Here is a 14,259-nt window from a genome sequence, read left to right as displayed (position 1 = left end):
CAGAAATTCATGATATTTTAATTCTCATAAACGTCAGCAATAAAATGTTTGTCTTATCGTTTTAAAAAATTCAACGATATTTTAATTGCTAAACAGTCCACCCTTGTGTAAATTTATAACGCTTTGTCAACTGCGCATAATCTCCCGGTTCTTTTTAAATTCCGTAAATTAATTAATAATGCATTAAATCAAGTATACGTTACAGGGGAAGTACCGGTGCGTAATTTTAACTGGGACAGACAGATACAAGTTTACGTTTATTACAATGTTATTTAATTACAGCATATCCTTTTTAAATTACGCTTGTACATTATTAGGACCGTTGAATAAAAAAGAAAAAAAGAAAAATAAAAAAAGCAAGGAAAGATAATAAAAAGCAAGAAGAGATATTACAAAGAACGAACGCATTTTCAAAGCAATATTTTGTCCTACGATCGTACATGAAGGGACACTTTATCGCACATATATTATTCCGATTTCATTCGGGAAAGCTCGTACGTACAAAGAGGAAGTTTCATATATGTATATACATATATGTATATTTATATATGTATATACATACATCGAAATGAAAATTTCGACGAGTCACATTTGTTTTAGCGTGAAAACGGACCTAATGGAGGAAGGGGCCAACTCTACTCTCAGCATAGCGAGAGTCGGACCAGCGGACAGTGGTAACTACACGTGCATGCTCACCACCATGCCTGATCAGCCTGCAACGGTTCATGTACATGTCCTGAATGGTGAGAATAAAATAGAATAAAATTTTATTCCTCGTCCCTCGACTAACTCTCATCCTCATTCAACCACTACTCCTTTCCTCCTCACGGTGAATAACCGTCCACCAAAATACGATGTCGTCTCTCTCATCCCGATCGATAAGCACTCAAATATTCATACGAAGGAAGAGCAACGGGAAAGACCTCGATCCTACTGCCTATCGCTATACATAGATATATACTTATACATATACCCGACACACGTATGTACACTTTAGTCCACAGAGATCCGAATTTTTATTCTCACGGGAAAAAATTTCTGTATCCGATACCTTCCTATCGTTCGAGAGACATTCGGATAAAATTGAAAAGCGTAACTTTTGGATCAACGAGTGAATTCTTCATTTCTGATAAGATACGATAAGTACGTTTCGTCGTTGAAACGATTTTTTCAATTACTTACATTTTATGGTTACTTTTTCAATGAAAATTTAACCAACGTTGAATCTTCCTCTCACAGGAGAATATCTGCAATTTTTATATTTGCAATAATAAGAAAAGAAGGAAAACAATAAGAAGGAGAAAAAATATGAGAATTTTTATCTCGAAGATTATCAGGATGATTATCGTTAACGTAATTATCCTTCGCACGACTTCTTGTCGGCAGTCGACGATGCTATTTGAATACGTTTCTCGCTGATTCGAGAAAAAACTCGAGCCAACCACTCAACTCGTAATTTCTTCAAATGCATCCTCTCGAAAACGAACGTTTCGATAGAGACGGTCCTCGTCCTCGTCGGCACTCATCGTAAAACGCGATTACTTTGAGCGCATTGACACGATTAATTTCAATTTCGTGAACGTCCTTCGAGTAACTACTGCCGCGCCATTTTCGAGGAGTCTCTTTAAATTTCTACGCTATTTAATCGCATTCGTCCATCTTTTTGATTGCATCGTCACGATGAGACGACACGAAATCATGTTTTTCATCGATCTACTTATTCGGTAATCCAATACTGTGCATCGTTTACCTTCCAATCAAAGATTTATCATTGTGTAATAGACGAGCAAATATAATAATCAAATAAAGTATACGAAAATAAAATAAATGGATTTTAACAACGACATGCATTGAATTTTCAAACGCATTTACTCTAGTCTCGCGAGCTTTCGACCGTCAATGTTTTAAAACGCAATTTGTTCTATTTCTTTACGCGAATCGAAGCACTAGCTTTGCGGAAGTGACGCATTCGTCACTGAAAGCCGCTACTCAATGTTCGTATATTCCTCTCTCTCTTCCGCTCTCTCTCTCTCTCTCTCTCTCTCTCTCTCTCTCTCTCTCTCTTCATCTCTCTTTCTATCTGTCTCTAAAAACACACAGAGAGACGCATAGAAAAAAAGAAAAAAAAACATGAGAAAGAGAGAGAAAAGGAAAGAGAGTGATAGAAAGAGAAAGAAAGAAAAAAAATTTCGATCGATCCTTCGGAACAAATCCTGGTGGAATAAAGTGAACACCATACCATGAGATAGATGTATAGATAATCCAACCATAATTCCATCAAGCCTCATCCACGTATCCTTTATGTTACAGAGAAAGCGATATGTTGCTCCACTATAACTAGAAGCGCCATTGTTAACCGAGAAAGCATTCAACTATCGATACTTCCCTCGATGCTGATCGGAACATTGTCTCGATAAAGCTTCGCTCTTCTTTTTCCCTCTTCCATTCTATCCACTTCGAACACAATCTCGTTGCATTTTACACGAGTGGACAGACAAGTAGTCCCTCGAAATAATTTCAAAATATTTCGAGAGGAAAATTTATTTATATGTGTTTTATACGCGATGATCACGCGATGATAATAATATTGATACGATAAAAAAAAAAAAAAAAGAGAGAAAGAAAATAAATAAAAAACGAGATTTCAGATTTCTTTTAGATTCGAATTCAAATGTTCATCATCTTCCAAACAAAGATTGTTTCAAAATAAAAGATAGAATGAAGTTTCGACTATTCCTTGCCAAAAGGAGAATAACTATAAATGAAAGAACTATAAAATGTTAAGTCGCGAAAATATTGTAAAACGTAACGTATAGACATGAAAGATACGCTATTCAATGGCAAAAGAAAAAGGAAAAAAGAGAGAGAGAGAAAGAGAGAGAGAGAGAGAGAGAGAGAGAGAGACGGAGGAAAAAAGAAGGTTCAATTCAACGACACAACATAAGGGTTACCTTTAGAATCTCCTCTCAGACACTTCTATAGCACTTTCCTCTCATCGAGAATCTCACCTTCGTATAAAAGTTGCAGTGTTTGAGTGTATACCCCGATGTTTCAGGAGAAAGCCTAGCCGAGTTGCATCATGGTGGTTCGCGCGACATTCAAGCGGACGTCTGGAATTCTCTGCTACTCTTTCTCCTCGCCATTCTAGGATGGCTTCAGGTGCTGAGATGAAGACTCGACAATGCTCGCTGCGACCCTCACAAAGGCATTCTCAGTACTCGCTGCTGAGAGATGAGCGTGCGATGACCGATGACTTTGAAACGAACGTGACGAAAAACGTTATCGTCTTATACGTGGCACGAACTTTTCTATTGTTTCGAATAATGTGAGAGTGAGTGAGAAAGAAAAAAGCTAGGAAGGATCCTGTAAAAATTGAAAAGAGATGTACGATCGACGGCGTTGCTATCGTTCTTTTTTTTTTTTTATTTTTCTTAACAGGCGTTCAAGTATGAAAATTCAATAGAAACGAAAGAATTTGTTTCTACAAAAATTATCTTATATAGAGATCCACTTAATTATCAATAATCGTTTCATTCGATTTACGCAATCGCTCTTTGAAAAACTGTCGTCAATTTTTATGAAACTTATTGTCTTTTTATCGTAATTCCTGAGGCTAGTTACAGCAACGCCGTCGAATTTGACAAGAAAAGCGATATTTTTATTGTCGTAATTGAAATACCGATAGTAAACTATTTACCGTTTACAGTTGTCGTAAATTAAATTATCGTGCTTCGTTGTTACAACGGGGATTACATTTATCCGAGCTTCAGTGGGAAAATTTGCCGAGTGGTTGGAATTGTTTCGAGAGGTTGGTTCGGGAACAACGTTGAGAATTTTGAGAGAAGATCTGAAACGACGTAATGCGAAAATGAGAATCGCATTATCGTCCAAGAGCTCATTTAGTTCATCAGCGAGGAAAAAGATCGAGCGTTGAGATCAAATAACTCGATACAATTAATATAGTCGTTATTACTTGAATAAGAACCAATAATCGTTCAATTACTTGCTATCTTACGAAGTAAGATAGATTATTAAGGTACAGTCGCGCAAAAATATCGATGCAACGTTGCAATACTGGAGTTTGTTATTATTAATTATCGTTCAAATGAAATACGACCGATGGCTGAGAAACGTTTACACGTTTGGTTCGTAATTTATCGAAGAAATTTAATGAACAGAGAGATCCGATCATCCGTTCACAAAGAGGAAATCTATGAGAACGACTACGCGTGCTATATCATTGACCAAGAAATATCCTTATTCGTCCGATCGAGTAAGCACGATTCGCTTACGTAGCGTGTAAAATCGAAGATCGAAGAACACGATTCAAACTCAGTGTTCGAACTTTCGAGGAACAACGCGTGAGAAACAGAGCGAGAATAAGCCCCTTCGTTCTCTTTTTCTCTAAGTGATATTTATAGGCAACGTACATATGTACGTACGTACGTACGTATGTATGTATTTACATATGTAAGTATATATGTATATATATACATGCATATGACTCCTCGTTTCTCGAAAATCCTACGGCGAATCCTCGGTGTATCGGAAATGTCAAAAGCTGTTTTTCCTCGCAAAGACTTCGAGAATCGATGATACGAGAAATAGGTATACATGTATATTTGCAAAACTGAAGGGAATGTGAGATAATTTAAAATCGGGCCAAACGACGAACTAATACCAACGTATGAAGGCGAGAATTATGCGCTTTCGTCGAAGGAAAATATTACGAAATAAACTATACGCGTTTTACAAGAAAAAAAAAAAAAGATCTTTATTTCATTATATCCCTTCTTTCTCTGATGGTTTTAATTTCAGTCAAGAAATTCTACAAAAAAACGACGCTTCAATCTTCTCAAGCGACCTTCCTTGGATTCTGAAAGGTACAAGGAAAGATTATCACAGGTATAAATTACGTTATATAGTAAAATTATGAAATTATGATATGAAAGAGGAGCCATTTTTAAATATAAAAACTCCTTTTTCTTCGTTTTAAATACTTCTTAGCGAAAGTATTTATAGAAGGATGAGGTGATCAAAAAAAAGATTTATAAGTATAATAGTAGAAAATAAAATAAGATAAAATAAAAGAAAATAAAAGAAAACAAAACAGAAAGAAATGTAAAAATAAAAAGGAAAAAAGGAGAAGCAATGAAACATTTCGTTACTTTAATATTCAGAAGGGTCTCTTCTTCTTGAATTATACAGTTTCAAGTATAACGACGTGAAGCGAAGCAATTAAGTCTAACATACGGGGAACAGGAATAAAATAGACAAGACACATACTATTGTACTTCCATGCTCACGCGTTTCTCTCTTTTGGAGTGAAATGTAAATCACTGGGGCGTACGAAATCGTCGCAATTATGCCCGTGTAACGAGTTCTACGGGAATGGACCGTGGACCTTGTTAAAATCGTGACGTTCGCGCGAGCATAAAAGAGCATTGATGTAGAACGTTTGTTTCATGCTCGAAATGGAATTTAAACGCTCGATAAGCACTCACTCGATCGATCAATCGAATTGACCGTAGCACGAAGCGTGCCTCGCGTACCTTCCAAAGTTTTTCCTTTGTTGTACAGATTTTTAACATTATATTGTTCCTCCAAAATTACATATCTGTACAACGTTCAATATTATCCGTCCGTAAAATCGAAAAATAACAGATCTGGATAAAAGTATTATCGGCTTTGGAAAAACGTTAATTTTTCGATAAAATCAATATTATATTTTTCGTGCTATCGAATTGTGAATTGAAGATTTTTAAATAATAGAGAATAATGAAGAAATATAATCGAAGTGAATAAAGTTTCGAAAATACAAAAGATAGTACGGTCAAAATGATTTCTTCTTCTCTCTCTCTCTCTCTCTCTCCCTCTCTCCCTCTCTCTTGGTAGTGCCCATGTCTCAGTAGATTTCTCGTTACTCGACTGAAAACGTGCACCGCAATGTTCGTAACTACCTTCGTGTTACGATTCACACATTCGGAATCCGACTATGTGGAGATTGGAGTTGGCGAAATGTGCTCTCTTCCTACGACCGAGAGTACGGAAGAGAGGAGAGAGGAGAGAGGAGAGAGGAGAAAGGAGAGAGAGAGAGACAAAGATAGAGAAGGAGGATAAGTCTACGGTAAGTATAGTACAACGCTAGCGACAGATTGGACGTCGCTTCATCGATCCTCGTTGGGGTCCTCCACCAACTCTATTTATCCTTCTAGCGCTAGAGCAGTCGCACCTACGAACAAGAGATACTGTTCGAGATAGTGCTGTAGAAAATCACCGATGGATATTCAGCTGGCTCAAATGTTCCTCTCGTAGCAACGTTAGCAACTTTTGATATATTCTCACTATATTCCTTCCTCTCACGGTTGTATAACATATTCATTGAGATATCTTATTACCCTTCCCGAGATAATAGTCTGTTTGCCAGAACAAAAAAGATAAAAGACGAGACTAAAATAATCGATTTTAACTGATTTTAAACGTTAGATAAAAATTTACACCGGGAATCGATCGATAATTATAATTTGTTTAATATCACGTCGAAAGATAAGCGATATTTTATACATTGTTAATAAATGTGATCGTGTAATCATAGTTTTAATACTTTTTTCAACTTTTTTTAAATTCCTAATCATATAAGATAATCTATCCATACGTGTAAAATATTTATATACGGTCATAAATTTAATTGTCTATGAAATATTTTATAGTACTTATCTTTTTTGACGGAAAAATGAGAGAAAAGAGAAAAAGGAAAACACGTTAATGAGAAAATAATCGCAAAGTGAACTCGATTATTTTCACAATATAATTAGCAAGAATGAACTTTTTTAGGTACTCTACATCCGACCTGCTTTATCTTTTTTCTATCTATTACAACAAAAGATAGATGAACGAATGAGATTCATGGTAAGCACGTAGTAGTTTTACGATAAGCTAGCTTAGGAAGTGGGTAATGGTCAGCCGCATTAATACATTTATGTCCGAACGTTCTATCTTAGACGATATCTTACTGTGATCTGCTTAATACGATCATTAGAGCAACGATTTGTCATTCCAGGTCCGGTCTGTGGTAAACCTTTAGGAAACCACATCCCTAAGTGTCGGTGAAGTTCCTCCCCTTACAAACATTTCAGCCTAGTGGTGCTTCTCCTTCAGCTTCTCTTAGTCTCCTCTAGGCTTCAAACACTCTGTCAGGTGGTAGGGCTTAAAGCCCTTTGGATTTAACAGCGGACCTAAATCTTCTACGTGAGAATCGCTCATTTTTATTTTACGTCGGATAAAGTTTGACAAATCCGAATGAAGAATATTTTCAAGATGGAAAAGAAAAAATATAATTTTTTTTTCTTTTTCCTTTTTTTTTTTTAACACCTTTAGACTCTATCCAATGCCTTTGATAATTTTTCCAAAACGAAAATATATTCCTTCATTCTTCTTAGCAATTATTACGATTATAATATTATACATGTATATCGATAGTTTGAATAAAATTCATCTTGGTTACGATATAAAATCTTTGATATCAGATGGAGAATTAGAAATTTTATGGTAAGCTCTGCGTTATTCGTGACTTCACGAAACGTCACGAAATATTATTAAGCGCACGTAGCCAAGGAGAAAGCCGAACGAAAATGTTTCTGTGTAAAGCAAGAAGGAAGCATTCGGTCGCGAGGGACCTATATCCACATCGTAGAAGGATGAAAAATGCGATCTGACATCTGCGCGATCAAAATCGTAGGGTAGTTGTAAGTAACTAGATATCTAACAAGTTCCACGTTCATCGCGTGCCTGTCCATCCTTTTCGTTACTTGGCGAGCATCGCCCGATGTACGATTTGATGATAACTATAGTACAAATGGGCACGAGAGAATGTCTTCGACGAATTAAACATATATATCAAATTGTAAACTGATAGAAATTTTTTCAGTAATGACGAATAATGATAAACAATTTGTAACATCGCTTTTATAAATGAACTAATGGAATTTATGAAAAAAACAATTAATAACTCAATATCTACACGATCACAATTTTATATTTTTCTTTCATATCAACGATACTTTATTTCGATATTAATTTTTTATTTTAATTGTTATAGATTTGCATCGTTTTCTAAATACTATGAACCAAACAACAATTTCTTCGGATGAAGTAAGGAATTACTTCTAAGTCGTAACGCTCGATCCCTGTAAAAAAGCGCAACTAGTTTACAATAGTTTCGACATCTTGTATCGACAAACGATATCTACTGCTCCAACGTTTCAACTAATTGGCAAACTCTCCGTTATATATAAACTTTTAGTGTGGGAAACAGTATGGAACAAAAACGATTTCAACTAGTCCGAACCATGAAAAGTACTAGCACTAATTGTATTGACAAGAAAAATAATAAACGTTATAAAGGATATTGTCCGGTAAGAAATAGTAACAATGTTTTATCCAACAACGTAAGAAGAGTACTCTTATAGTTATAGTAAAATTTTGTTGAAAAGAAAATGCAAGTTCAACGAACGAGTGTTATCCTTTTCTATTTCTTTCTCTCTCTCTCTCTCTCTCTCTCTCTCTCTCTCTCTCTCTCTCTCTTTCTCTCCCTCTTTCTCACTCTCTCTCTCTCTTTTTCTTTCTTCATCACGAGAGGAAACATAACGAGTACTAACGACATCCAGCTTCTTCTCGTTATGGTCCATACAACGTTGGAAGGTCGTCCGAAAGACATTCCAGTTTTTCTCGAAAGAAAGAAAGTGGAGATTCCTGCTTTTCTTTCCACGTGCTTAAACTCAAAAAGAGACAAAATTAGTGAAAATCTTTCTGGTGTGCGAATATATAAATCATAAGAAATACAATGGCACGGTGTATATAAATATAGCTAGCTACGTACATATGTTTTTGAGATACATTTGTTTTTGAGTATTTGTGTGACCCACGATACGAATGACGGAGAAAGCGTTATTTTGTGAACGTATTCCCATGAGAATGGCCAGTCGCTGGACATAGCGAGATAGCACAGTTATTGCTTACTCGTTATACATAAATCCTTGATTTTGTACCTATTTCTATGTACATGGAAGATAACGCACTGTTAGGTTGTGCGTACGATAAAAAATATCGGGCAACTCGATCTAAAACCGATTAAAATCTTAATCTGATTAAACAAGTCACTCGAAATTTCCAAAGTCAATAGTTTTGATCAAGTTGTAATAGTTTGAATCAATATTGATTTGACAGATTATAAGAATTTAAATTTGAAAAAGAGGAAAAACTGATGCTCATTGAAAGTAAGATAAAAGTTTTGACATGTGATTGTGCTATTAAAAAATCTATTATACTTATGACTTGATATTAAAAATGAAATAAAAATTTTTTTCCTACGTCCGACCAGAGATATCTACTAAAATTCAAGCAGCTTTAAATATATTTTTAATATTCATTCGAGACTGCTCGATAAGCATCCTTCCAAAGGACGTTCTAAGAAAACAGCTCACCCAAGGTCTTACGCTACTAAAACTTGTAAATAATAACAATATGTGAACGGAGACAGAATATTACGACATTTCAGTTTTTCAGATCTACTACAGTCATCATTATAAGAGCATTTTGTTTAATAACATGATAAAATTAAAATATGACTAAGAGCCATTCTATAAAATTTCTGAAAAACCTCTGAAAATAAAGTTTCATGCCTTAACTTAATGCTAATTTAAATCGCCTATCGTTAAAAAAATGTAATAACTAAAATTTAACATCGATTAATGAAAAATTAGAACCATCTTTGATTCTAAAATATGAAAGAAAATCAGAATCTACAGACTATAATTCTACAAGTCTCTTTGTTTTTACCAATAACTCTACTCGACATTTTTTATTAAAAAAAAAATGACTCTATCGAGATTTTTTCTTTTCTCAATAAAATTAATTAAACATTTGATTCATTTTTATTTAAAAATATAATGAAAAATCCTTGGCTGCTCTTTCTTACAAGCTCTAATTATTAGAAAAAAAAATCATTTCGCTTGTAATGCAGAAACTAACCATCGCGAATGTCTTCGTGTTCATTCTTTATTACAACTCATTAATATCGATTCTTTAATATTTTCTTCAAAGAAGAATATTAAAAATGCATATTAAAAATATATTGAAATATTTAAATCGCAAATAATTACAAACATGTATCATAGATAGAAATATAGATCATAGTCAGAAAATAAGAAACTTTACAAATTATTCACTTGTAAATTTCCGAAGAAAGTTACTCGTAGTTACACAATACTCTTATACTAATTAATCAAATCGAACCTTTCGTCTTCGATATGATTAAGTGATCGGAGATTTAAAAATTCACTTACTACTTAAGAAGTTCTGCAAAACACTTGTATGCGATTTAGGTCGACATTGAGGGTAGATGATTCGTAGGTGGTTGAAAATGAGGTAAGTCGACTTCGCCGTAGATTGAAATTCTCTTCAATGATGCACTGATTCTAATACGCAGTAGTTATTTATTAACGGACGGTCACTGAATTTACTTCGCGAAACTCTACTATCTTTTATAGATACAGTCTGTACGACTGTTAAAAATGCAAAACACTTTACGAACAAACACTGACTCTAACGACTGCATTGCACGCAGTTGATGCAAATTCACTTGTTTAAATCGCGAAACGCGGACGCACAAACACTGCTTCTACTTCACGATAAATTTATTTTAGTGATACAAGCATCCGATTGCATCATTGCTTTGCGTACGATTGCAACGATCTTTTAAAAGAGAAAAATTAAAACCAAAATTATTAATATCACTGTAATAATAAGAAACTGTATAAATTATTCGAAAAATATATGATATAGAATTATACTTACTTTAAATCTTTGTTGGTATTCGCAGGAAGGACCTTCGATGTTCACTTGTCGGAATACAAAGCGAGACTGATCCAATATCTATTAAGGTCGGGCAAAGATTTTATTTTGTTTACATTGCATATAACCAAGAACTTCCAATTGAAAATATAAGTAAAAAAAAAAATAAATTAGAATTATTTTATATTTATCATGTGTTCCGAGCGGTGTAATGTTTAAACGGATGTATTATTGTTTAAATATTAGTTTATTTAACTCCGTGTACTTTTATATTGTTTAAATAAATCTAAAATTATCAAAAGTATTCATTTTAAAATTGTTACGTTTAAGAAGAGAGAGCTTCTATGCTTACTCGTCGGAGTACAAAGCGAGAATGATTTAGTAAATATCACAGTCGATCGAAAGTTTTATTTTGTTGACGTTACATGTAAACAAGGACTCCTATCCCAGAATTTAAGTCTAAGAAACGATAAATTAGTATTATTTTATATTTAGCACGTGTTCCGAACGGTATAAGGTTTAACCAAGTGTACTATCGTTTAAATATTAGTTTATTTAACTTCACGTATTGTTTAAATAAATCTAAAATTGTCAAAAGTATTAATTTTGAAGTTATTAAGTTGAAAAAGAGAGAGTTTCAATATGTACTCGTCGGAGTACTAAGGAAGACTGATCCGTAAATCGTCAAAGTCATTCAAGAGTCCGTTCTTGTTGCCAAAGACGACGAAGCCAAAAGTGGAATTTAAGATTATTGAAATTTTAAATTAAGATTATTTTACGTTTATTGCCTTTTTCGAGCTTTGCAATGTTTAAACAAATGTATTATTATTATGTTATATTATTTAAATATTAGTTCATCATATTCCACGAGCATGATATAATTTTGAAATAATTAAAAAATATGCGAAAGTTTCAATTAATTATGTCTATCCAAATAGAAAGAGAGAATTTCGATATTTCGAAAGTCGAAGTGCAAGAAATATCTGTCTCCATAATTGTCAAAGTTATTTATGCGTATTTATTCATATGTATTTTTCTTTTATTACATAATAATTTATATTTTTAATTTATTATATTATACGTCGAAATCATTCATATGCATTTTTGACGACGTTACTTGTGGAATACGATCTCAAGATTTGATTCTTATATATCACTTTTATTTAATTATTGATATTATTATTTTACACTAAAGTGTTACATATATTTTATTATTTAACAAATATTAAATGATAAAAATAATTGTTTGTTCCAATTTGTTTTTAAAATAAAGCTTCGTCGAAATTTCAAACAAATTATTTCCTCGTTTAAAATGTCATCCTTAATTCCTAAAGACCTTATTCATCAAAATTGATCAAGAATTACTCCTATATTCATTGTTGGCGTAAATCATTATAAAATTATAGATAATAAATAGCCTTAATCGGAACTCTCCATAGATTGTATAGTACAATTCAATATATTTTTACATCGCACATACATAGACATATATGTACATATACACATTCGGTTTATAGAGGATTATTCGAATCAATATCGTAATTTCCAATCGGACTATTCGCCAAATCCGAATGCGTAGCAACGAAACAGGCAAAACACGCTTTGATAGATGCCGCTACGAGCTTGCCGTTTGAACATATCTCTACAATACGAACGAGTTTCTAGCGATACGTTTATACAGGAAGCCCCGAAAAATCTCATTTCGAAAATTCACCCCAAACTAGAGTAGAAAAGGTTGCGAAAAGCGTAGCCATTGAGCTGTGGACGTGTCAGTATGCGACGTCCTACTAATTAATTTCGATTCCAATTAAGGTGCCACCCTGTCAGAAAGATTTACAGAGGTGAAATCTCGTCGATAAACGATATACGATTCGCCGATATTCGACTCAGCATCGCGAACAACTACAATGAACGCTACTGAAAACTGTGGCACAATGCTTGTGACGAAGATAGAAATATATACGTATATGAAATACGATACGAGAGAAGATAGATGGCCAAACGAGTATAAAAGAGAAAGAGAGAGGGAGAGAGAGAGAGAAAGAGAGAAGCTTTCGGTACCTTTCTCCTGTTCGTAATTGCGGTCCGTTTATTGTCCGATTATTAATTACGCGCGATATTTCGAAACACGCACACACCTACCCTTTCTACCTTTCTCTCTCAAAACCGTAAATATTCCAACACGAGCTGTCGCGACGCGATCGTTATTCACCGCGTAGTATTACATTGGACGGTGGCTTCTCGAATGGTGAGAGCGTTTCGAGTGATCCTGGCTCGATTTCGGCAACCACCGATAACGCGAGATTCCCAAATTATCGTACCCCAAAATGAGGAGAGAAGGAATAAAAAAAAAAGTGCGAACGACGATACGGCTAATATTTATGTATATAAAATAAACAGCAATATTTGTCCGTATTTAACGCGTTAATGTGTTAGAACAATGGCTCGTTATTGCCTTGGAAATATTTGCCGATAAAATTAGATTGGAATGCTTGTCGTCGTGCTATCAAATCGACGGCGTGTAACAAATCGATTAATGTTCAAGATATTGTTAATTTGAAGTTTATATTAGAAATTATGATTCGACACGAGTTCGTCGCAAGCGAATTGTAAGAAGAGTAAGAGAATTCGATTGGCAATATTGCGATTGAACGATACGTGTGATACGTGTGTATCCGTTCACGCGTGACGATCTCCTCCTGGAAGTTAGATTGGACGAGGTGGTATCGAGGTCAGAAACCATATCTACTCTTCCACCCCCACATCGCGAAACTTTCTTGAATTCATTGGTGGTACGCCGTCGTTAGACTCCCTCGCGGTCCAGCGTGGACACGCGATCCATGCCAGTCTCCGTTCTCGCAAGTCTACCGTGAAATCGAACAGGCGTCGGATTTGAAAAAGGATCAGCAGGAACATCTTCAAGTTGCTTTTATCCAAGGCTTTTTCTCCTTCCATTTCTCCATCCTCTTTTTCTTTTTCTTTTTCTTTTTCTTATACTCCAGCATATTTGCTATTATCCTTTTTTCGATATCGTGCATATATAGATAATAAGATTACAATAAAGAACGTAATATATTCCCTATCTCTTTCTCTATCGTATCATTTACATATTATTATTTTATATTGCTTATCTAAAAAATCATGATTACAATATCTATCGTATACGATAATAATTTTATTCTTTAATTATTTATTAGAATGTTAAATATTATATTCTGGACGTAGCCTTCATTTTATACAATGCATGAATAATTTTTTAAAAATTTTCATGTTTTTTTGACAATGCATCTTTATATACTGGTAACGCCTGTGACCTATTTAATATGTAATTATCGTTACAGTATAAAAAGTTGTATATTTTCAGGCGCAACATCAACGATTTCTCACAAATCATTCGCATATAAATTT

General features: G+C 34.2%; 1 protein-coding gene and 1 long non-coding RNA gene across 4 annotated transcripts in view; one reads left to right on the top strand and one right to left on the bottom strand.

Annotated features, from left to right (window-relative positions):
- Positions 1-4,769, top strand: part of LOC122629846 (zwei Ig domain protein zig-8-like) — a 142,933-nt gene extending 138,164 nt beyond the window's left edge. For 2 of the 3 annotated variants that reach the window (XM_043813684.1, XM_043813683.1), the window contains 2 exons: positions 601-743; positions 3,056-4,769. In XM_043813684.1, the coding sequence (XP_043669619.1) occupies positions 601-743; positions 3,056-3,171 (259 nt within the window). In that variant the 3' untranslated portion in view covers positions 3,172-4,769. The remainder of the gene's footprint in view (positions 1-600; positions 744-3,055) is intronic. The other variant, XM_043813685.1, reaches the window with a different exon arrangement.
- Positions 4,770-4,771: 2 nt separating this feature from the next.
- Positions 4,772-9,346, bottom strand: LOC122629847. Its single transcript, XR_006327355.1, has 3 exons — positions 8,879-9,346; positions 8,658-8,770; positions 4,772-4,876 (listed from the first exon to the last, which is right to left on the bottom strand). It is a non-coding gene; the product is annotated as an uncharacterized LOC122629847 (long non-coding RNA).
- Positions 9,347-14,259: the final 4,913 nt, after the last annotated feature.

This window comes from Vespula pensylvanica, chromosome 6, assembly GCF_014466175.1.
Source record: "Vespula pensylvanica isolate Volc-1 chromosome 6, ASM1446617v1, whole genome shotgun sequence".
NCBI lineage: Eukaryota > Metazoa > Arthropoda > Insecta > Hymenoptera > Vespidae > Vespula > Vespula pensylvanica.
The sequence above is the reverse complement of the archived record's forward strand: the minus strand, read 5'-3'. Positions and strand labels throughout refer to the sequence as shown.